The sequence below is a fragment of the Eupeodes corollae genome, chromosome 1 (genome assembly GCF_945859685.1).
Source record: "Eupeodes corollae chromosome 1, idEupCoro1.1, whole genome shotgun sequence".
NCBI classification, from domain to species: Eukaryota; Metazoa; Arthropoda; class Insecta; order Diptera; family Syrphidae; genus Eupeodes; species Eupeodes corollae.
Window position 1 is genome coordinate 103,352,741 of NC_079147.1, and position 23,710 is coordinate 103,376,450.

The 23,710-nt window shown below is 37.8% G+C and overlaps 1 protein-coding gene across 1 annotated transcript in view; it reads left to right on the forward strand.

Moving 5' to 3' along the window:
• Positions 1 to 23,495, forward strand: part of LOC129940818 (uncharacterized) — a 34,658-nt gene extending 11,163 nt beyond the window's left edge. Inside the window, exons 4-9 of the mRNA XM_056049313.1 lie at positions 538 to 636; positions 5,336 to 5,496; positions 6,140 to 6,266; positions 9,790 to 9,927; positions 10,016 to 11,212; positions 23,009 to 23,495. Coding sequence (XP_055905288.1) covers positions 538 to 636; positions 5,336 to 5,496; positions 6,140 to 6,266; positions 9,790 to 9,927; positions 10,016 to 11,212; positions 23,009 to 23,239 — 1,953 coding nt within the window. The 3' untranslated portion in view covers positions 23,240 to 23,495. The remainder of the gene's footprint in view (positions 1 to 537; positions 637 to 5,335; positions 5,497 to 6,139; positions 6,267 to 9,789; positions 9,928 to 10,015; positions 11,213 to 23,008) is intronic.
• Positions 23,496 to 23,710: the final 215 nt, after the last annotated feature.

The following is a 23,710-nucleotide window of genomic DNA, read 5'->3' on the forward strand; positions in this document are numbered from 1 at the left end:
TTCTATTTTCTTTTCTTTTTTGTTTTCTTTTTAATTTGGTCTTTTATATGAAATCCGTTTAAAATTTTTGCTCGTACCAACCGGAAGTTGGTGGCCTTGGTCCTGCAAGCTGGTAAGTTGGTACAACGACGACGTCCCTTAGATAGGAATAAGAGCAAAGAGTAGCGGTAGTTTGGTAGGTAGGTATACCGTTTTTTCGTCCTTTATAGGGTTTCTCAAGGAATATTGTTTCGAGCAATTACTTACGCGCGTTTTTCTTGTAATCTTTTGCTTGGCTGCTTTTTTGGTCTTTTGGTCTAGCTGTGCTCTCATAGTTATGTTGGTTTAATATAATTTTATCGATTTTTGTTTTTGTTGCCAACGCCATCGCCATCATTTCCATCAACACGCGCGAGTAAGGATACAATTTTACTCCTTTTATTTTTGTTTTTCATGTTTTTCGTGATGTTGTTTTTATTTTGTTTCGTTTTTTGAAGAAGAAAAAGAAAAACGTCAAAGAAGATGAAAGTAATGCTGTACTTCAATATTTTCCAACAGGATGATCTGCTTAAGTACTTATCACTTTGCCGGATGTTGAATTGGCCTCAAGTTCACTGGCTGAAGGTGCTTGCCGTAATGATTGGATCCTTGAACGAGGTAAGTGGATTTAGAGAGACTCTTATTGAAAGTGTTTTTATTTTGCTCCTATGTATATTGGTATACCTATAAGATACTATGTACCTACTTCTTGTTCGTAGAAGAGGTGAAAGCAAAAGTTAAGACACCACCGAGCTAAATAAACTTGAGTACCTTACCTACCCTAGCTACCTTGAGAAACAAATTCATATTCTTTTACTCTTTAGAAGTATTCCTAAGGGAAGTTATAGGTGCAATTATTATTGAGAATCTCTTTATAAATAATCGAAAAGAAAAGCTTTCATAGAAAAGTATTTCCATTAAGAAATAAAAGAATATTTTATTCTTGGTTTAATATGAGGGGAATTTTTTTGTTGGAAATTATTTAGACCTAAATCTAATTTATTTACTTACAAAACTTATGTGAGACAAACCATACCAAAGCTTAATAAAGGGTTAAGCTTTAAAAAAAGAATATGATGTTTTAAATTTTTTGACAATTTAAGAATACAAAAAATAAATAAATAAGTAAGGGTCGGAGGCTTGTATAATAAAGGGTATTGAAGGCCAAGTGTGCATGTCTTTTTTTAAGAAATTTAGTAAAATTACCCTTCATTCGAAGCGTAAGTAAAAAGGAGCTATATTCCTAAAATTCCTTAAAACCGTTTAGTTTTTCATTATACTAGTTTTACAATCCTCTAGTTCTTTAGAAAAAAAAGCTTTTATATAAGAAGGTCTTGATTTTGATCGGTTTTACAAATATATTGAAATTCTGACTGGTTCAGTTCAATTTTGAAAAATGAATTCCTTAAAAAACACCATAATATCTCTTCTTTTTTGAAACAAAAATATGTCAAATCATAAGTTAAAGGTTAGTAAATCTTAATACAAAAAAGTATAAGTAGCTAGCTAATAGACGAAAATAATGGTTTTTCTCTCAAGTTGAAACGTTCAAAATTGATCTGAAGTTATTGAAACAAATTAAAATACATTCAAGGAATTTATTAGCATTAAATCCAGTGGTGCTTCCTGGCTTTCTTATAGTTTCTGTTGTTGCCGTTTTACGGTGTTGCTCTAAAAAATTAGATCATATTGTTTAGTTAAATTGAGTAGTTTAATATAGATGCCTCGGTTCAAAGATGTACTTAATTCTCTGATCCTCTAAGCAACAATCTCTGGTTTGCAAGAAAGAATGTTACATGTAGGGTGATTTTTTAGCTTTATCTTTTTGGCAACACTGTTTTAAACAGCTGACGCACGTTTCGCGGCTATTCGGGCTATAGTGACTAAATTTCGCACCAAATTTACATTGTTGGGCATTAAACCATTGCGAACTGAAGAAAATATCGCTGCTGTATCGGCCAGTGTTAATGATGACCATCAATTATTGATTCGTCACCGTGCGCAACAATTGGGCCTCTTTTATTCAACAAAGTGGAAAATTTTGCGGAAGGATTTAGGTGTGATGCCTTTCAAAATACAGCTATTGCATGAATTGAAGCCGAACGACCTATTGGAACGTACATTTTTTGGTCAATGGGTTCTTGGAAATTTGGCCGAAGATCCAATTTATTACCGAAAAATTTTGTTGACCGACAAAGCTCATTTTGGCTCAATGGGTACGTGAAAAAGAGGCTGGGATGCGACCCACACTGATAACATCCTATCCCGTCTGTCGATTTGTCTATATGTACTCGTATCAATTTTTACCAAATTTGCGCACTATTTTTTGTAGATTTTATTTTTTATGAAAGAAAGAAGTTTTGGATTTTTATATACAAATTACTAAATATCGAAAACAATATTTTCTGTGAAATAAAATAAGTTTGAAACCAATATTTTTAATGTTTGAAAAGCTATTTGAGTCGAAAGTTTTTTTTAGATTCATGCATTTTTTCTGAATTGTATGTGTTTTTTAAACTTTTCTAAAGCTTTTAAAAAATCAGCCTTTATTAGACGTTTTAACATCTTGCTGTTTTTTTCAACTTAACGTTATGTTGTGTATTAGTTATTTTTTAACTGGGAACTTAAAACTTTGTCTTTCCTAGTCTGATGATAGGAATTACGCATTACTGATGGGAGGCACTTAGCTTGTGTTTTCTTTTAAGTGTGATAAGAGTTTTGAGATTGTCCACACTTTATGCAGAAGTGATCCCTAAAAAGGAATTAATTTTTTTTTATCCTCGCAACTATACAGCGAGACATTGGTAAAGGAAATATTGATTTTCGCTAAAGTTTATTTACTATCTTTTCTATCCCTTTTTTGTTCATTTTAAATCCGTAAGCCATGGACACAGACGCTTATTATAAACTATTCATAGCTTCTATCTGACCTTGTTTTTATAATAATTCTTTAATTATGATCATCGTTTAAGAAGTATTGGATTTGATTTCAGTTTCTATCAAAATAATAGTAATGATTGTTAAGCCAAGATCATGAAAATGAAATGTCTTTTAAAATATAAAATACATATTTTATGTGTATACTTTCTTTGGTATATTTTGGATTGAAATTGTTTTTTTTTTATTTGAAAACTAATAAATAATTTTACTTGATTCAAAAACTGGCTGATACAAAAAATTGTATAATTCTAAGTCGAAGTATTGTTGCTATTTCTTGAATGCTTTTTCAGTTAAAGACGAGCGGCCCAATTTTCTACCAATTTTGTTGCAATTGGGGCTGTAATAACTTATAGAATGTTTTTTTGCAAGATGCCAATCGTAGCGGGTTATCTACATATCACATAACCTTACAAGTAATAGTCATGCGGTGTTAAATTGTACGTTATTGGAGGCTACGCCACAGGGCTACGAAATTTCGCTCACTAAAAGTTTCTTTCAAAAAATTGATTGTTTCGATGCGTAACGTGAACCATACCATTAATTTTGTAATTAATTTGAATAATTTACAGTTTTAACTAAACAATATCTTGAGCTTCATTGATTATTGATAAATCTTTTTTTGCCTTGTAAGACGGTTCTCTCAAATTATTATCTACAATCAGTGATCTTATTAAGTAACATCGCCTTTACCTTTGTCTTTTCTTCTCTAACTTTGGTGTTCCTCAAGGCAGCTTTTTAGGTCCTCTTTTATTGATTTTAACTATTAACAATACTCAGAAAAAAAAATGTCTATCCTTAACGTTTTAATATTTCGAATTGATTTATTTCGGAAACTTCCTTAACTGTTGATAAATTGAGGCCACCAAATATTTACTTGCGTGAATTAGCTAAATGCTAAACTTTGATATTTATCAACTATCAACTGTCAATTGTTTCGTCTTTTGTGTAGTTAACCGATGACAATCCTAGGATTAATACAAATTTGTCAACTATTTGTTGATAATTAGGTTTAAGTGGCTGTCCAAGATGGAAACGGACACACTTGAACCAGTTTAATGGCCCATTGTGAGAAATTGTTGATAATTAAAAATTAAGGTTTGAAGGAGACCAGAGTAATAGGTGATATATGTTGCCACTCAAACATCAAAATTGAACCTGGTCGTGAGAGTTTTAGTTTAAGTTTTTGAACACCATGGTTTTAATATATTTTGTGACTTACATATTTTAAAATGACATAAATTAAAAATGATAAATGAAATTGCTGCTTTGGTCAAAAATCAAAAATTCGATTTTCTCAAAACAAATCGATACATTTTTCTTTAATTTTATATTGAAGGCTTTCCACAACTTGGCTTTAAATTTAGAAATATGCGTTCTATTTGTAAACACAGTCTTTGGATACGGGAGCAAGTTCGTGGGATTCAGTAGTGCACTTTATTTCCAATGGATTTTTGAAAAATGGATTAATTTTTCAAAGTTGTTTACAAAGTTAGAGGTTTACCCAAATACAATAAAGTAAAAACCCGTTTAAGGTTTCGACAAACAGAAACTGTTTTAAGTACTTTACTGTATAACGGTTGTTTACTAACAATTAAAACAAAAAAAAATCTGATTATCTTGACCCTAATTGATCATACAATAGACCATAAAAGTGATAATTCGAAACTACGCTAAATTGGTTACATGTCCGTAATACATCGACTTAAAATAGCTTAAACTTACTTTTCGAAAAAAAATTTGTCTTATTAAGAACAACAGAAAAATAATTTAAAAAGCATCAATGAATGGAAAGTTGTCATTGTGTGTCACATCCCATTATTTTTTAATTTTTCATAACTATGCAAATAAAAATAAACACCTATCAAACAATTGCTTATTTAAATTAATTCAAATTAATTATTATTCTTCTCGCAGCAAATGAAATGTAAGCTTATATGTGTCCCAAAATGTTTCCTCAGCATCACCCAAGAACTTAAAGCCTTTATTGATTGAATTTCATACTCGTATCATTATCTCCGTTAGCGCTGTGATGGTATCAAAACATTTTCTAAACCACAAACTTCTTCAAAACGATGTAGACAGTCTCAACCAAATGGCATATGCAGCTATAATAATTTGCAATTAAGCTTTTCCTTTAAGCGCGTGCAAGGAACCATCAAACACCACATTTCAACCAAGCAAACACTTTGGTTCTATATGTACCTAGGTCTACTCTATATCCTATCTCTATATGCTTTTGCCCTATAAACGTGAATTTATGCTCGCATCTTGTTCGTTCTTCGTATATATTTTATCCTTAAACTTTAAGATGAGATCCTTATTATTTGTGTGTATATACGCGTAATATATAATACTGTATTTGTTTGCTTCATCATAGACGCCAAACGATACCATGGTGATGCTGTGCGAACTATTGACTGATGACATGGATGGTGGCTTAGCAAGGATACCATTTTGGATGTTTAAGATCTGTTACACCTTTGTGGCTAAACTGGATTGTTCACAGGAGCAGTGTTTCGTTAATGGTCAATTGGTACTGTAAGTATATATATATATACACCTACCCTTCCCACCCTAAAACCTAACCTATAAACAACCTAGCTATGTATAAACGAACCCTTTAGGTGTTCATATACACATAATGTCACCCACAATATGCATAAGCACAGGTGCAACTCCTAGAATCAACTGGAGGCCTATATCTGCCACTGCCACTCTGTCAGCATTGTCTTCAATGCAGGTAGGTAATTAAAACGGTTTCATCGTCATACGAGTATATGTACACATCATACAGATCCTCGTGTATCAAGTTGCCGTTTGGAAAATGATTTAAATACAAAGTGGCAGATGGTGGCAGGCTTGCCAGGTTACGTGGTAAATTTCAAAAGCTGCAGTGTTTTGAGATATTTATATTTTATTGCGATAATTGGTATCGTTTTTCTTCTTCATCTTTCTAAAAGTTTTATTGCATTAATTTCGTTCAGACCTCAAAATGCTTGCACTTGAAATACTTTCTCGTCATGAATCATTTTTTAAACAAAACCGGATATCTTGCAACCCTGGATACTGGTGATTTGAGTGTTCATGTGCTTGTGTATGTGCATATTCTGTGGCTATAGTATAGTGTTAAGGTCTAATTAAATGTTTCACTGTCATCAAGAATTAGATAATATCTTTGCAGACCTTGGGGTGGTTTAGAGGAGCAAACACCAATGGAATCGCTTCCACGAGTACTTTCGGCAACATTATTAAAGGACACTATAATCGCATCCTGCAAGGCGAAATTTGATAAGTCAAATTACAAAGGGGTAGGTATATGGTATACTCTCATCATCATCAGAGCTAAGTATCTATTGAAGTAAGCTTTGAAGTTAGATCTTAAACGCGCCTTGAATGTCTATTAGGATAAATTAATTATTTTACTATTTTGCACATGGTTAATGAAATTTATGAACGATGTATTTAAATAAACTTGCAAGTATATCCAAATTCTTTGTAAATTAGATCTTAATTAATTAAAGTTGTTACAGACATAATTTTTTTATAAATCTTTTCTTTGTTCTCTGAATTTTGTTACCAGAAGCCAGAAAGATTAATTGCCTGGTTAAAATAATATTCCAACTAAAAGTCAATATCCTTTTCGTGATAGTTTTAAATGTAAGTGCGATGTTTTCTATGTTTTTTATTGATGCTTTAATTAAGTCACGAAGAAACGATAAAAGTTAATTTCTTGTTATTCTACAATTAATTTAATTAAAGTGCGATGTTTTCTATGTTTTTTATTTATACTGATTACAAAAATGTCTTGGTTGAAGACATCATTCATCATCGGATTCATCGGATAAATGATTCAAAGTAATGTCTACACTATCAATGTCTTCGCTCCCACTTCCTTCAAAACCTGAAGATAAAAGGTTTACGCATATAATAAGCTGTTGAACGTTTAGAATCAATATACAAATCAACTCAGGTTGCACCATTAATGAAGTACCTACCAATAGATCTTCTTCCCGAAAATGGAACGAATTAGTCCCCATGCAAATCCACTACTAAAATCCTTAATGGAATTAAATTACAACAACAGTTTAGTGAAGACATATTACCTATCATGGTTTCAAGGAACTTCAAGGAACTACATGGCCCAGCCATCTTAGTCGTTGGACTTTAATTCTGTTAACCAGGTCAGCGTCGCTCCCAGCCCTCCTCCAAAGAAATCAAAGAATTTTTCTCTCGAAGCATCCTAAGACCTCTCATCTTTGACAGGGTCCAAGTTTTAACGCTATAAATACAAACCGGGATGATTAGTGTCTTGTAGATAGTGGTTTTAGATGCTCGAGTCCAAAGATGCAGCGATTTGCCAGAGTTATTCCTCGTTTGATTTTAGCGCTGGTTTCGTTGACTGAATTTATAGCGGTGCCTAGGTAGACAAAGTCCTCAATTACCTCAAAATTATGGCTGACCATGGCGACATTTTGTCCAAGATGTCATCGTATAATGTTCTTTCTTGATATAAGCATGTACTTGGTCTTGCCCTCATTGGCCACTAAAACCATCTCCTCCGCTTCCTTTGCAATGCTTAAAAACGCACCACTGAAATCACGCTTTGATCTTCCAGTTATGTCAATATCTTCGGCGTATCCGAGTAATAAAATGGACTTTTGGAAGCTTGATTGTGCCTCTAGTGTTGACGGTTAAGTTTTGCACAATTATTTCCATAACAGTATTGATGAAGTCACATGACAGTGTGCATCTCCTTGTCTTAAACCTTTCTTGACATCAAATGCATCGGTGAGATCTTTTGCGACCTTAAAAGTTTGACAGAGATGCCAAAACTTCCCTTTTGATGCTGTGATACGCGGCTTTAAAATCGATAAAGATCTGCCGTATTGTGAATATTTGGTGGATAGTGGACTTTCCATGCTTTCTTCCGACCGTATTTTGAAGATGAGTTGGTGCATGCTCCCTACCAAGTCATCGCCTGCTGCTTTAAATAGGTCAGCAGTGATGCCGTCAGCTCCAGCAGCTTTGTTTGACTTCAGTTTAGATATAACTATCTTTACTTCGTCGAGGTCGGGTAGGCGGAATTTTTGATCAGCTTCGTCTTGGTTAAGCGGTTCTATCTCCCTTACAGCGGAATTCGGTTCGTCATCGCCGTTATATAATTTGGAGAAGTGATCTTTCCATATTCTTAGCATCGACTGCGGTTCTACTACGATGTTCCCCTGATCGTCTTTACAGGCTTCGGTTCATGGCTGGTACCCTTGGGAGTTTTTTTTTACCTTTTAGTAATATTTACGAATCTCATTCCTGTTGTGACATCCCTTCATCTTCTATATCGCGCGCTACTCATGCTCACTTTTTTCCATCTAAGAAGCCGGTGTTCCTCTCTTCTCTTTTGCTCTTAGAGCTCGAGGGCAGCTATGTTCTTCCTGTACAGCATCGTTTTGTATGCCCTTTGCTTACCTGCTTGCGCCTGTCGTGATTCACCGTCAAACCAAGGTTCAGCTGTTGTGGCCGTGTGAAACCTAACACTTCAGAGGTGGCATCTCTGATGGCTGCAAGACAATGTTGCCACTGGTTTTCAACGCTTATTTCAGGCAGCATAGGACTTCTTCAGAGGTTATTAGAGACTCAGTGGTAAAAGGACATGGCAGTCTCTTGCGATTGTAGGCGTCTAACGTCGAATCTTCTTACAGTTCTTCATTGTTTTGACCTGGATCGGGATATCCATAGCCGTACCTTGGCTACCACCGAGTCAATGTTGGCCCCTCGGAATGTTTGGGAATCCTGTATACTGGAGAAGATTCGTTCTGATATCGCAATGTGGTCAATAGGATTGACAGTTGATTGATCTGAAGATTTCCATGTCTCCTTGTGGATATCAAGTTGTGTGAGCTCCGTACTAGCTACCAAAACGTCTCGCCTCCAGCGAAATCGTTCTGCCTGAATCCGTTGGCAGAGGTGGTGTAGTGCAGGCGGTATCTCCCGATTCTTCTTCACACGATGTCTTCTCTTCCTAGCTTGACGTATAAATCTCCTAAGACAATTTGTATGTCAAATTAATTTTATTACTTGCAAAATTTACTTTTTAAAAAGTTTATTTAATTCAAAGTATTTGCAGTTTCGCGGTCGATGGTAGACTGCCGTCATCATCTTGCCATGAGTCTGGGTTCGGTCTTGGATACCGTGGGATCCTTATCTCCTGCAGTGTCAGCGATGTTCGTTGTTCGTTGTTGATCGTTGTGTGGTCTCCATGGTGTAGGTTGTTGTTTATATTTATGCAAGTGTTGCAGTTTTTGGGCTTGCGATCATCATAATGATTATTTCATTATGTGGTGGAGTCAGATATGTTAACTTGTCATAGCCAGGGAACTGCTCATAAGTGTCGTCCAAGCTCGAATAATATTCTTAACAGGGTCATTATAGGGTCATTTTCCCTGTTAAGACAAGATACAAGCTTTACAGTCCCGTTATACGAAAAATGTTCCCCTTTTAACTGTAGAGAATAATATTGGTAATCTAAACTTTACTTCCTAACATAGTTTTTTATAGAATACCGTTAGATTAAAATACATTTAAAAAATTTAGGAAATGCAAATGGCAAGCAAACTTGAAAATATTAATCATTGAATCGTTGATAGCGTAAGAAACATTTTAATACGAGATTTATGTGTGATTTTCTTAAGCTAAGTCAATCTAAAGTTAGAAAAACATTAAACAAAAACATGCTTATTGTCACAACTTCTTTATTTCAATTCCATTTCTAAATGTTACTTTGCTAACTTGACACTCAATTTAAATTAATTTTTGTTTTATTTTTCAATTTCTCAGATTCCTTGTCCTTTGGAAATGCCATCCACTAACGATACTACCAGCATTGACTTCATGATAAGCTCCAATCTGGGCGATCCAAAACAACTTTTTGACAAGTGTGAAGATTTCGAGTCAATAATGTTGCTTCTTCAAGATGTAAGTTTGATATCCATTCACTTGGAGTTGGTCTTATAAAAATTTAAAAAACCTCTATTGTAAAAATGTATTTTATTTTTCTACAAAGGCACAAGAAAACCCAATTACTGAAGATGACTTTAAAGGTCCACATTATATATCCGAAGAACAATTGAAGAAAGCTCGAAAAAAAGAAGACAAAATTAATGTCAAGCGACAAGAACAAGCTGAAAATATGGCGGACAATGCAAAAGACCATATTCAAAAAGAAGCTTTACAAATGTTGCAGGAAGTTGGGCCTCCGTGGACATGGTTACACCAATTCACTGATAAAGCCCAAAATACTGCGAGCTATAATTTCATTGACCAGGAATCTATCAAATCTTTTGCAAACATAACAGATGGTACTTCTGAAGAAAGTTTTGATTTCGTTAAAGAAGAGCCCAAAGAAGTGGATGTAATTTCTTCTAGTTCATCATGCAATAAAACAGAAATAGTAGAAGAAACAAATAATATGGAAAGCCTAAAAACACTTCTCGAGGCAGGTGCCCAGCAAAACCAATATGATCTGGATAGCGCTTCAAGTGTTATTTCCTTTCTCAAATCAGATGAGCGCAGTATTGCTCAACTTGAAGGAGAACGTTTTTATCCTAAACTGAATTTGCCAGAAGTCATAGGCGTATTGGAAAGAGCAGATGCAAACGGAATCATGTTCTCAAATATTGATGAACTTATTGCTCACATCAAGAAATCGTTCCCTACAAATACTGATGACTTTCCAATCAAAACAACTCAAACACCACATCCAGAATCACTTCAAATTGATGATGTAACCCAGCTACACAACTTCACTGACGAAGGATCAATTTCCATTCCATCAGAATGGAAAGAAACAATACCGAAACAAGTTCAAATAGATGCTGCAATCGATGTCCCCAAGGAAACAGAATCAAAGCAAAAACTTGACGAAGAAAATCTAAAAGCTGTCGAAAAGGATGAAATTACAAAAGTCTTTGAAAATACCGTGGGAATACCAGCGGAACAAGTAGCCAAGATGCCAAAGTTCTGTTTCGAAACAAAAGATGAAGATGAATTGGTTCTGGGATTGATCCCAACGGAAAAACCTTCAGAAAAAGATGAACAAGAAGACCAAGACCAAGATATGTCATCAGTTCTTTCGGATGTTCATGTAGAAGGAAGTGAAAGTGGCTATCGTCAGGATGATGAAGATATATTAAAATACGACTCACAGGAACAACTCGCCAAAGCAAAAGTTTTGCGTGATGACATGAATTTCTATTGCTGTGTAAGTTTTTTTGATTTTAAACCTTAAAGTGCAGAAGATTTAATTTTGGACAAATTTCACCAGTGCAACTTATTTATTTTTCATTTTACGTTTTTGTGGTAGTAAAAATAAACAAATAAAATATGGCATTTGCTCAAGGTTCATGTTCTTGAAAGTTTTCTCAAGTACTTGAAAAACTAGAATTTCGAAAACTTACTCCGTTTTATTTGATTACTTTATTTTGAATTTTTTTAAAAATTAAATCAATACAATATAAGGCAATGAGCAATTTCTTCGTATTTTGAGCAAAGACTTTATTTCATCAAATTTGAAAAAAAATATTTTGCGTGCTCTTTAAATGAAGTAAATTTAAAGTTTAAACAGGTTAAAGGTTTAACTAAATTAAAAAGTCATGCCTATAAGAAATACGTGCTCGAAAATCAAGCTGATTACTTAAAATTTATTAAAATTCGTAGGGATTTAATATCGAAAGTATTATCAAAACCAATTGCAAATAGTTCGAGTCGTTTATTAACTTAAAAATAAAGTCTGTTGGAACCCCTAATTCCATGTTCTTTAGAGCTATCCAAACCTTGGACATAAATAGCAGAGTCGAATTGTTTGCTAACTTTTTCCAATCAGTCTATTTTTATTTTTGAATTTAACAGTAGTTCATTGAATAACTTAGTAATTAAGATTGATCTTTGTTCAATACCATTAAGTAGTGAAGAAATTTTATCTTCGATGAGCTCACTAAAGTCAAATCCCGCCTTAATTTTGAAAATATATAATAAAATACGCTTTATTGTCCGTTACTTGCTATCTTCAATAAATCTCTTTCAAAAGATAATTTCTAAACGAGTAGAAATTTCATACTTAATGCACATTCATATGTCAAGAGTTAAAAATAATAGTACCCATGGCATGATGGTTAGTCCGATGGACTATCAGTCGTTATTTGACTTTCAAAGAGTTAACAAGTGTTTAAAAGTGGATAGTAGATAATTTCAAATTAAAAGTGCATTTGTAAGGCTTTTTATTTAAGAAGGCAGTAAGCCACAAGTTTTACTAACTAATCGGTAGCCTAGTTGAGGTGGCGTCCGAAGACGGATCCAGAGGTCGTGGGTTCGAATCCCGTGCGGAGTGCACGAAAAATATTCTTGCTTTTTTCCACAATCGAGAAATTGTCGACTTTATTGATTGGGAAGAAATGCTGATGGAGAGGGAGAGAAAAGCTGGGGTATCGAAAGATACCTCTGCCAACACATCAGGTGATGTTACGGTGGTGCCAGCAGCGGTACCAATAATAACAGCAACAACATCTGGTCAGGTATCTGACCAGTGGATGGAAGCAACTTCTAATAAGAAGAGGAAGCTAAAAAAACACAGTCCCAATAAAGTTGAAAGAACCAACTCCGCTAAGCGGCGTGATATGAGAAAAAAAATGGAGAAGGTTAAAGAAGGAATCACAACTGAAAGTGAATTCTCAGACTACGCCGAGTCTGAGAAGACAGAATATGTATCCGAAGGTGGGGAGGGGCTTTTCAGGTCTCCGAATATGGATTTAATCATATCGGAGCCAGAGACAGTCCCGCCGACAACGAAGGCTTTGGAGGTAGAGGCGGACCTCCAAGATGAGGCAAGACTTGTAAAGGCCTTGCAAGCCAAACAAACAACCATCAGCCAATTTGAGGAAAACCTCAGAAAGCTCAAGGAGGAAATGGAGCCCCTCGTCACGCAGCTGAAGGTAAAACAAGAGGCAGCTCAACGGCAACAAAAACAACAGCAGCAAAAACAACTGCAGCAGAAACAACAGCAACAACAACCACAGCAGCAAAAACAATCACAACCCAAGCTCGCTAATAAAAACACAGGAGCGGAGCAAAAGAAAAAACCGCCATCAGCAGTGACAGGCCCGGATGTTGAGGGCCCATCGACATCAAGCAAAGCAATGCAGCAGCAACAACAGCAGCAGCAACAACAGCAGCAGCAACAACAGCAGCAGAAACAGCAGCAGCAACAACAACAGCAGCAGCAGAAACAGCAGCAGCAGAAACAGCAGCAGCAACAACAGAAACAGCAGCAACACCAGAAACAACCACAGCCCAAGAAGGAGAAGGTGCCACCTATTAGGACCTACCGGGTTGACATACAGGACATAAAACAGGTATGTAAGTCGGCCACTAAGGGCAAATTTCTTATAAAAATTTTGAATGAAAAAGAAAAGAGCTATTCGGTCCAGTGCTTCTCACTGGCCGAATACAAGCTAGTAAAAGAATTGCTTAAAGAGGCCACAGCTGAGTTCTTCAGCTACACACCCAAAAGTGAAAAGTTTAAGACGGTCCTTCTGAAGGGCATAAGTTCCTGCACGGAACCGGAGGAGCTCTTAGCTGAGCTCCGCCAAAAAGCCAGTGACGATCTCGATTTTATCGGGGTCAAGCCTTTCACTACGGTGAAGTCCAGGCGAGGGGGTTATAGGCTGCCAATGTTCCTCGTAACATTATCGCCCCAAAGCAGTTTTAGTAGTGTCGAGAGAATCGAATCTCTCGACAATCAAGCTGTACGCTGGGAGACATTAAAAAGGCACGACGACATTCTACAATGTACGAAGTGCCAGAGGTTTGGCCATGCCAATGCCAACTGCAATATGCAGTTGCGTTGTGTGAGGTGCGGAGAAACCCACAAAGAAGGAGAGTGCAAGCTGGGGAATGAGCGGGTTGAGGATTTGACCCTGCTCAAGTGTGGAAACCAAGGGCTGGAGCTCCGCAGGTCACTTACTTTGCATCAGAACTTGAGATTGTATTTAGGGAACTTAAACTGAGCTTGGAAGAAAACTATTTCATCTTGGCCGGTGATTTGAACGCAAAACATGAAGATTGGGGAAATCAACATAGTAATCCTAGAGGTAATCATCTTTTTAATTTGATGAATCTTTACAGCGTTGAATATGGCGTCGACCTGCTGGCTACTGAAAGGCCATCGTATCCAAGAAGCGGCTCCTTTCTGGACCTTTTGCTGTACGACACCAGACTGACAATTACAGACAAAGTGGGTAATCACCCGCGAAACTGCTTACAGACAGTCGAGTACGACAGTGATCACTGCGGACTGGCTGCTGTAATGCAGATTCCGAACGAACGCGTGGAGTTGGAGGAATACGTTCCAACGCATTCTTACAATTACAGTAAGATGCGGTGGCCTCGTTTCACCAATGCCCTAGCGAGAGAACTTCGTTCGAGTGACATAGCCCCACCAAACAACAGAAACCTGACAAATACAGAATCGACCAACGAAACAATAAAACGAACGATGGAACGGACAATCCCAAAGTACAAAGAACGGGACCAAATGGACGCTTACAATAAAACGAACGATGGAACGGACAATCCCAAAGTACAAAGAACGGGACCAAATGGACGCTTACAGAAACGCGACAATTGACGCACTACGTAGGCACAAGAGTGGCTTACTGACAAGACTCAAAAACTTGTACAGACGACTTACAGACCCACGCGACTTGGAGGTTAGGACACTGAAATCGTCAATAAAAAATGTCAATCTGTTGATTAAGGAGAACTACAGGTTATCAATTAACAAGTACTGGGACCGCAAGATCCGGTCAGTTAACTCGAGTGACCCTGGTATGTTCCCCAAAATCAACAAGATATTCAGGAAGAAAAACGATAATGACCTTCCGTGTCTTAAACTCCAAAGAACTGAAGAAAACAGAGACGTACTCATGACTGCTCAAATAGATCCAGAGGAAGCCATCTTTGACGATGACTTTTACATAATTGAAGATCCGAAGGAAAAAGTGGAGGCGGTGGGAGCTGCCTTCCAGCAAGTGTACAAGGTGAATGTAAGCATTCACCCCAACCACGACCTGGAAAACAGAGCCCTACTTAATCACTTTTACCTCCGTAATGATATCACACATTGGCGATCTGAGAACCGCGGTTTCATACGGTTCAATGACGATTCCTTGGCAAATGCCATAATCGCCGAGCAAACGGGACCAAGTCCCTTGTTAGTGACGAAGGTTGAGCTTCAGCTCATCTTCAACTCAATAAAAAACAAAAAGTCAGCAGGTATCGATGGTATATCCAACGTTGTGCTAAGACATTTACCGACGGAAGCAATTGACATTTACACCACACTCTTCAACAATGCACTGAATAATGCATATTATCCAGTGCATTGGAAGACCGCTGTGGTTCATCCTCTCCCGAAAAAGGGAAAGGACAACTCCAACCCGTCAAATCTTCGGTCGATAAGTCTTCTTCCGAGCATCAGCAAAGTTTTCGAAAAGATCATTAATAGGGCTCTGACTAAGTGGGCTGCGGACAACAAAATTATTCCGGATAAACAGTTCGGGTTCAAGGCGGGTCATGACACAATTCATGCTGCGTCTAAACTCGTTTCTGATATCCAATGGAATAAATCAAAACAACAATGCACAGGTGCTGTCCTGGTTGATTTGGAAAAGGCCTTTGACACCGTATGGTTAGAGGGTCTTTACCTAAAACTGAGCAGGCTTGGCATTAGCAAGCCATTGTTGTATATACTTTATGATATGCTTAACGGTAGAAAGTTTGTTGTCAAAAGTGGCAATGTAACTTCTACCACAACATTCTCAATTAAAAATGGTCTTCAAAAGGGAGCGGTGAATTCGCCGATTCTCTTCAGCATTTACACCAGCGATCTGATAGGTAGTCTTACAAAGGCAATTGCGTACGCCGACGATCTAATTGCGTACAGAACGGCCCGAAAGGTTGAGGTTATTAGAATTCTCTTGCAGCGTGATTTCGACAAGATTCAGCGATATTGCGACGACTGGAAACTGAAAATAAATGTCCAGAAGTCAGAGACAATTCTGTTCCGGACTCCGTTGGCTAGGGCCACGAATGATACGTGTAAAAATTGGCGCAAGATGGTCATCGTTGATCTTCACGGGCAGCCATTGGCGAGCAAAAGTGTAGTGAAGGACCTCGGTATCTGGTTAGATCAGTATTTATATTTCGACAGACATATAAATGCTGCTCTGACCAGGGCCAGAGGAGCCTTCGCTCTGACGAAACGGCTGTTTTTTAGCAGTCGGCTTGACCCCAGAGTGAAGGTAATTTGCTACATGGCCCTCATACGGCCAATGATCGTGTATGGTTGTCCTGTGTGGTTCAACGTTGCCCCTTCCCAGATGGAGAAGTTCCGGGTGTTCGAGCGGCAGTGTTTAAGACGCTGTACCGGCTTATATCGAACAGCCGAATCTTCTTAAGTGCATTACTATTCCAACGAGGTCCTATACAACGGGGCTCGAATCAACAGAATTGACAATTTCGTGATAAAACTCGTTCGAGGTCACATTGCAAGAGCTATGTCTTCGACCAACAATTTAATTTTTGGGGCGTTTTATCAGAACGACGAGTATTTTGAGAGTGCACGCTTGAGCGGGTTCATTCCACCAGAGGCATTCCTCTTTTTAGACAAATGCGGTCTGATACAGGATAGATTGGCAGTTCCGTTAATCTACCACGTCAGACGAAGAACCGTGGATAGGCGACTCCCGTACAGTCGGGACGTCATGGCACAAGGCGGAGCGGAGCTCCTTCGGTTCAGTAGGGCTGTGTCCGAACGGGACCGAACTGATAGGGTGAAGCAGGAGAACCAGTTTTGGTGGCTTCAATCGGCACTTGATAATGGGTAGGTCGGGATGGGGTTTAAGCCTTGGCCGGCTTACATACTTGTTTTATAGTTTAGGGTTTAGTTTTAAGTAGAATAGGCATGGTGGCACAAAAAAAAAAAAAATTAAAAAAATTAAAAAATAAAAAGAAAAAAAAAATTAAAAACAAAAAAAATCAACGAAAAAAAAAAATCAAAGAAAACAAAAAAAAACATACAAAAAAGACAGTAAAATATAAAAACAAAACACGTTAGATTTGCTGCTGTGGTTGTTCTAGTTTTAAGTAGTTTATAGGTAGAATAGGTAGTTTAAGTTAGCTTTAAGTTTTATTTAAGGACCTAATTTTAAGTAGTTTTTTAAGTAAAAATAAAAAAAGACCTTGATATTAGTTTTTTCTCATAATTTTCTAATAAATACAAAATAAATAAAATTAAAATGAAGTAAAATAGATCTTAGGGCCGAAAGGCATTAGTTTTAAGTGTTATAGTTTAACTTAGAGTGTCCGTATGGGACCATTAAGTTAGTTGTAAGTTATGGATAATTAGGCTAGTTTTATGAATTTTTGTCTAGCTTTAAGATAGGTTTAAGAATGAATTAATAAAAGTGAATTTAAAAAAAAAAAAAAAAGTGCGATGGACTATCATGCGAGCGGTTTTGGGTTCGATCCCTGCCTATGCCACCTAAAGTTTTATTCACTGGTACTGCCTCTCGCGAGGAATTGACAAATTCTCTTGTCATGAAAGGTGCTTTCTCAAATTTGCCGTTCGGATTCGGCTTGAAACTGTAGGTCTCCTCCATCCCTGACAACAGTACTCGCACACAGGAATGGTTGAGAGTTGTCAGTCACCAGACCCTAGTTCTCAAACGGACTGTTGCGCCACCTAATGTATGTATGTATGTAGAAGCTTCACCTGCAGTTCTTTATGGTGTGATTGTTCAAGGCTTCAAAGGATATGCGGAATCTCACATGAAAAGATATGAGTACCTAATGTTGAATATTTTCTTTCAAAACTTTTATGCTACTAATCTAAGATCCATTAAGTCGTTTCTCCATTTTCGAAACAACTTTTAAAATATGCTCTTTCGGCACTTGGTCTACTAGTTTTCATAAACTGGTGAAACTTAACAAGTTCAGATAAATAACGGATACTATGAGGACATTTTATATGCACGTCAGATGTTCCCCAAGGAAGTCATCATGGTCCACTACTTTTCATAATTTTTATTGATGATATTCTCACTGTTTGATTACTGCGAATTCCTGAAGTATGCAAATGATCTTAAACTGTTTTTAAAAGTATAAATTAAAGAACATTGTCAGAAAGTTCAATCTGACCTCATTAGTTTATGTCGATAGTCTTAAACTCAATACTCAAAATAAAGCTAGGTGCCAAACTCAACTCAAAGTCAAGCGGGGTCAAATTGCATGATCTTGAATCCTTACCCTCGAATCGATCATGCAAAATGTCAATCGTGGCGTTTGCTGCGTCGCACATATCGCTGTTATGCTGGAACCACATGACATCTAGGTCCATATGGTTCAATTTGGTCCATAAGAAATTAGTTATCATGTAACCGTTGACCGTAACCGTCTCACTAACGTCGTTTTCTAAAAAGGACTAACCAATTATTTGATTGTTGACATAGCCATTCATCCAAAAATGTGCCTAGTCACTAAAAATGATTTGTCGGCCAAAATCAGCGAACAAACGGCGTTTTCTATGGTCACGAGCTCCTGGGTCAATTGGATCTTGTATATGGGTGTAGGCCCAAGTCCCAACGCAAAATTCACCAAGTTGAAGCCTACGAAACCGAGTTCTTGTGCGAGGAATAGACTGCCTAGGGTTCTGCTGTACACTTGCTTAGACCGCGGCGATGTTCTCGGCCGATCTTGCATTCCTTGAACGTTTGTTTTCTGGCTGATTGTTTTGCTGACCTGGTTGTCTCAAATATGGTCCCCAAAAGTTGAAGAGTCAACTCTGAAGGGCCACCACGTTTACTGAAAAATGGGCAACGTTTGCATTAACGAACACTCATTTTGATAAAGTTTTATCATTTACACGTGCTGTTCAATCGTTTTACTTGCCACAATGATATGGCATTAACAATTGATTAATAAGCAAAAGATTTGACAGTTGTCACCAAAACAAAATAGACAGAAAAATCCTTCAAATGAAACTTAATTAATAAATTTAGAGTTGCTCTGCCAAAATTAAAATTCTATCATAAAAACATTTTGATCATTTGACATTTTATTTAGAATTTAAAACAAAATGGCAGAGCTAAGTATTTGCTTAGAATTATAATATTCTAAACAGTGGATTAGTGAATCCTCTCGAAAATTTCAACTTAAATTTTTTACTATGATCTTAAAACTGCACAATTTGCATAAATTTAACACTTAAAACCGTATTGGGTAATTTAATCACAAGAAAAAAGACTCTAACGAAGCATATGCTAAGAGTAAATGCTCTTCATGTCATTAAGATGTCTTCCTTTAAATTTTCATTTAGAAAATCACTTTTAAAGTCCATCTGATGTATATCGTGTTCAAAATGGTTAACAATGGACAATAAAATACGGAAGGTGGTCAATTTGGCTATTGGTGAATATGTTTTGTTGTAATCGAAACCTTTTTCCTACGTGAACCACCCACGAGCAACAAGTCTGGCTTTATACTTGTTGATGTCACCATTTGACTTATATTTCAACTTGAAAACCCATTTAAAAGTGACAGTCTTTCGAGCACAACGAACTTCGGATCTGTAAGTGGAATATTAGGTTAGGTAGGTTGCAGACCACGTGCAACCGAACAATTAGCGGAAGCCCTAAACTGCTGCAAGGCAGATATTACAGCCATCCAAGAAGTGCGATGGGCTGGACCGGGCAAACGCAAACTAAAAGACTGCGATATAAGTATACTACGGCGACTGCTACCGAGAACAAAGACAGCGTCTATTTGGGTGTGGATTTGTTGGTGGAACTAAACTCAGGCAAAAAGTCTTGAGTTTCAACAGTATGAGCGAGCGCATCATGACAGCACGCATCAAGGCTAAATTCGCCAACATAAGCCTAATATGCGCGCATGCCCCAACAGAGGAGAAAGACATATTCTTCGAGCTCTTGGATAAGATATATGAGCAGTGCCCTGGCTATGACATTAAAATTGTCTTAGGAGATTTTAATGCCAAGCTAGGAAGAGACACCACCTCCGACAACGGATTCAGGCTAGTACGCAGTTCACACATCTCAATATCCACAAGGGGATATGGAAATCAACCGTCAACCAGATTGAGCACATTGGGATAGACGCACGACACTTCTCCAGTAGGTATACAGGATATCCGAACATTCCGAGAGGCCAACATTGACTCGGACCACTACCTAGTTGTAGCCAAGGTACGTCTACGGAGAAGATTTGACGTAAGACGGCTACAAACGCAAGAGACTCCTTTTCCGATCGTGTCTCTAATAACCTATTAAGGCGCGCTGCCTGCATTAAGCATTGAAAACCAGTGGCAACATTAACTTGCAGCCATCAGAGATGCCGCCTCTGAAGAGCTAGGTTTCCCACGGCCACAACAGCGAAACCCCTGGTTTGACGACGAATGCCGGCAAGCGCTCGCAGCGAAACAAGAGGCATACAAAACTGCGCTGGACAAAAGCACTTGAACTGCTCGCGATTCGACGAGCAGAAGAGGAGAGGAACAACTGCTTCTTAGATAGAAAAAAAAGAGAGCATGAGAAGCGCGCAATCGAGGAGATAAGGAGGATGTCATAACAAGAATGAGGTTCGTAAATTTTACCAAAAGGTAAAAAAAACCTCCCAATTGTACCAGCTACGAACCGAAGCCTGTAAAGTGGATCAGGGGAACATCGTAGTAGAACCACAGTCGATGCTGAGAATATGGAAAGATCACTTCTCCAAATTATATAACGGCGATGACGAACCGAATTCCGCTGTAAGGGCTATTGAACCACTCAACCTGGGCGACGCAGATCAACAATTCCGCCTACCCGACCTCGACGAAGTGAAGATATCTAAACTTAAGTCAAACAAAGCTGCTGGAGCTGACGGAATCGCTGCCAAACTATTCAAAGCAGCTGGCGATGACTTGGTAGGGAGCATGCACCAACTCATCTGCGAAATATGGTCGGAAGAAAGCATGCCCGATGAGTGGAATCTCAACATAGTGTGCCCGATTCATAAAAAAGGAGACCCTCTAAACTGCCCCAACTACAGAGGCAACAGTCTCCTTAACATTGCTTATAATATCCTCTCTGCCATTGAACTTCTAAAGCCATTCGTCAACAACCTGATTGGTCCTTATCAGTGTGGCTTCAGAAGAGGAAAGTCCACTATCGACCAAATATTCACACTACGGCAGATCTTGGAAAAAACCCAGGAACTTCAAATCGATACCCACCACATCTTTATCGATTCTCAAGCCGCGTATGACAGCATCTATAGGGAAGAGCTCTACCGATCAATATCTAGTTTTGACATCAATGTCAAACCTATCAGTTTGGTGCAGAAATGACGTTGGAGAATGCACGCTGCTCTATCAAGGTCGGAAAAGATCTCACTGATGCATTTGATGTCAAGACAAGGCGATGCACTGTCATACGACTTCTTCAACATCGTTCTTTAAATAATTGTGCAAAACTCATCCGTCAACACTAGAGGCACAACCTTCCAAAGGGTCATCCAATTACCCGGATACTCCGATGATATTGACAAAGTTGGAAGATCAAAGCGTGATGTCAGTGGAGCGTTTTTGAGCATTGCGACGGTAGCGAAGAAGATGGGTTTAGTGGTCAATGAGGGCAAGACCAAGTATATGCTGTCATCATAAAAGGACACTGATCAACGACGTCTTGGACGAAACGTCACCATGGACAGCTATAATAAGATGTAGTTAAGGACTTTGTCTACCTAGGCACCGCTATTAACACAGACAACAACATCAGCGCTGAAATCAAACGAAGAATAACTCTTGCAAATCGCTCCTTCTTTGGACTTAGAAGGCAATTGGTAAGTAAAGTCCTCTCTCAAGCATCTAAAATCACCATCTATAAGACACTCATAATCCCCGGTTCTCATTTATGGCGCTGAGGCTTGGACCCTGGCAAAGAAAGATGAGAGCGTTATTAGGATGCTTCGAGAGAAAAATTCTTCGGTGATTTTGGTCCCGTACGCATAGATGGCAAATGGAGGAAAAAATATAACGACCTCACTGTACGGGCTGTACAGCGACACTGACTTAGTTAGAAGAATTAAAGTCCAACGACTTAGATGCTAGGTCATGTAAAGTGGATGGACATCAACGTTCCAGCCCAAATGGTCTTCGAATCCAATCCCGAGGGACGGCGCAGTAGAGGAAGACCGCGACTCATGTGGCGCACCCAGGTGGGAGAGGACCTCAACTAACGTGTCCGTGCGAAACTGGAGACAGCTAGCTAGGGACCGAGCTGGCGGGAGACGCATGTTGGTTGAGGCCCAGGTCCGCCCGGACTGTAGTGCTTCATTTTTTGTACATTGTTTTCAATTTTGTTAAATTAAATTAAATTTAAATTTTTTTATTGAATTTTCTCCTGGGCCCATAACCTGGAAAAAACTTAGAATAAAAACTAGAAATTATACAAAACAAAGTTCGATTTGTTACAGTAAAATTATAACAAGTTAGATATTCTAATACTAGTGACTGACAACTCTCAACCATTTCTGAGGCGAGGAATGGACTTTTTAAAGAATTATGTTAACTTATTTTAGAGTCATAATAAAAATGGAGTTAGGATTTTAACCGAAAAGCTAAGACTTAGAGATCTAAAGCAAACAAAGTTTTCAAAAAAGGTTTTAAAACTTAATACAAACTTTCTTAAAGCAGTTTTGTTTCAAGCAGATGCTAAATTTGTTTGAAATCTAAGTCTTGAACAAAATTAAACATTTCCCTTCTAGATAGAGCTAACTGTTATTCGAATTTCAATCCATTATATATATACATTTTTTTAAAGAAACCCAATACCGCAGCACTGGTGCAATTTTCATCTGCACTTTCAAACTTTCGACTTGTTTAAGAACACTATCTATATCTATTTCTATATTTTGAACTCCTATACCTTCATATCTACCTTTTTAGGTGACGGCTTCATCATCGAAACCAAAAACTTACGTGCCACCACAACAATACCATTGTTCGGTGAAACCAATGCCCGGAATTGGACCAGCTGTGTCACAGAAAACCATTGATGACTTCTTGGCATTCTTAAGAGTTCGCTCACGTAGCCAGAGAGGATTAATAAACCCGAGGAACTTCAAGGAGGAGAGATGTCCCTATATGCTGGACACAACATTGCGCTTATCCAATTAGGTCATTGTGTCGTTTGTTCGTTCGTTCGTTCGTTGTCGTTATGTTCAACAAAGCCCTAGATGTCAGTATCAGTCCGTCCAAATGATTAGATCGCTTGTATTAAACACACCACCCAGACCAAGTCATATAAACAAAACCATACCAGCTTAAACCAAACCAGGACCTAAATCTGTCTGAATTAATTATTTATATTTTATGTGTATGTGTTTTATAATTTGCTTTGGAATAAACAACATTGTTATTAATAAAATTCAAATTACAATTTGTTTTCGAATCAATAAAGGGTGTGGTGGGGTGTTAGCGTTAGGTATGAGTGCATAATGCATGTGGGGACCTTTTTTCTAAGGCTGGAGCGGTGTGTGTACGGTGAGAAATTACACCCTATCCCTGGTTAAATGGAGTGTGAATGTTCTGGGTTTACGTATGTATGAGAAGAGCTTTTTGGCTTTTGAGTCCTGTCCCTGTCCCTTG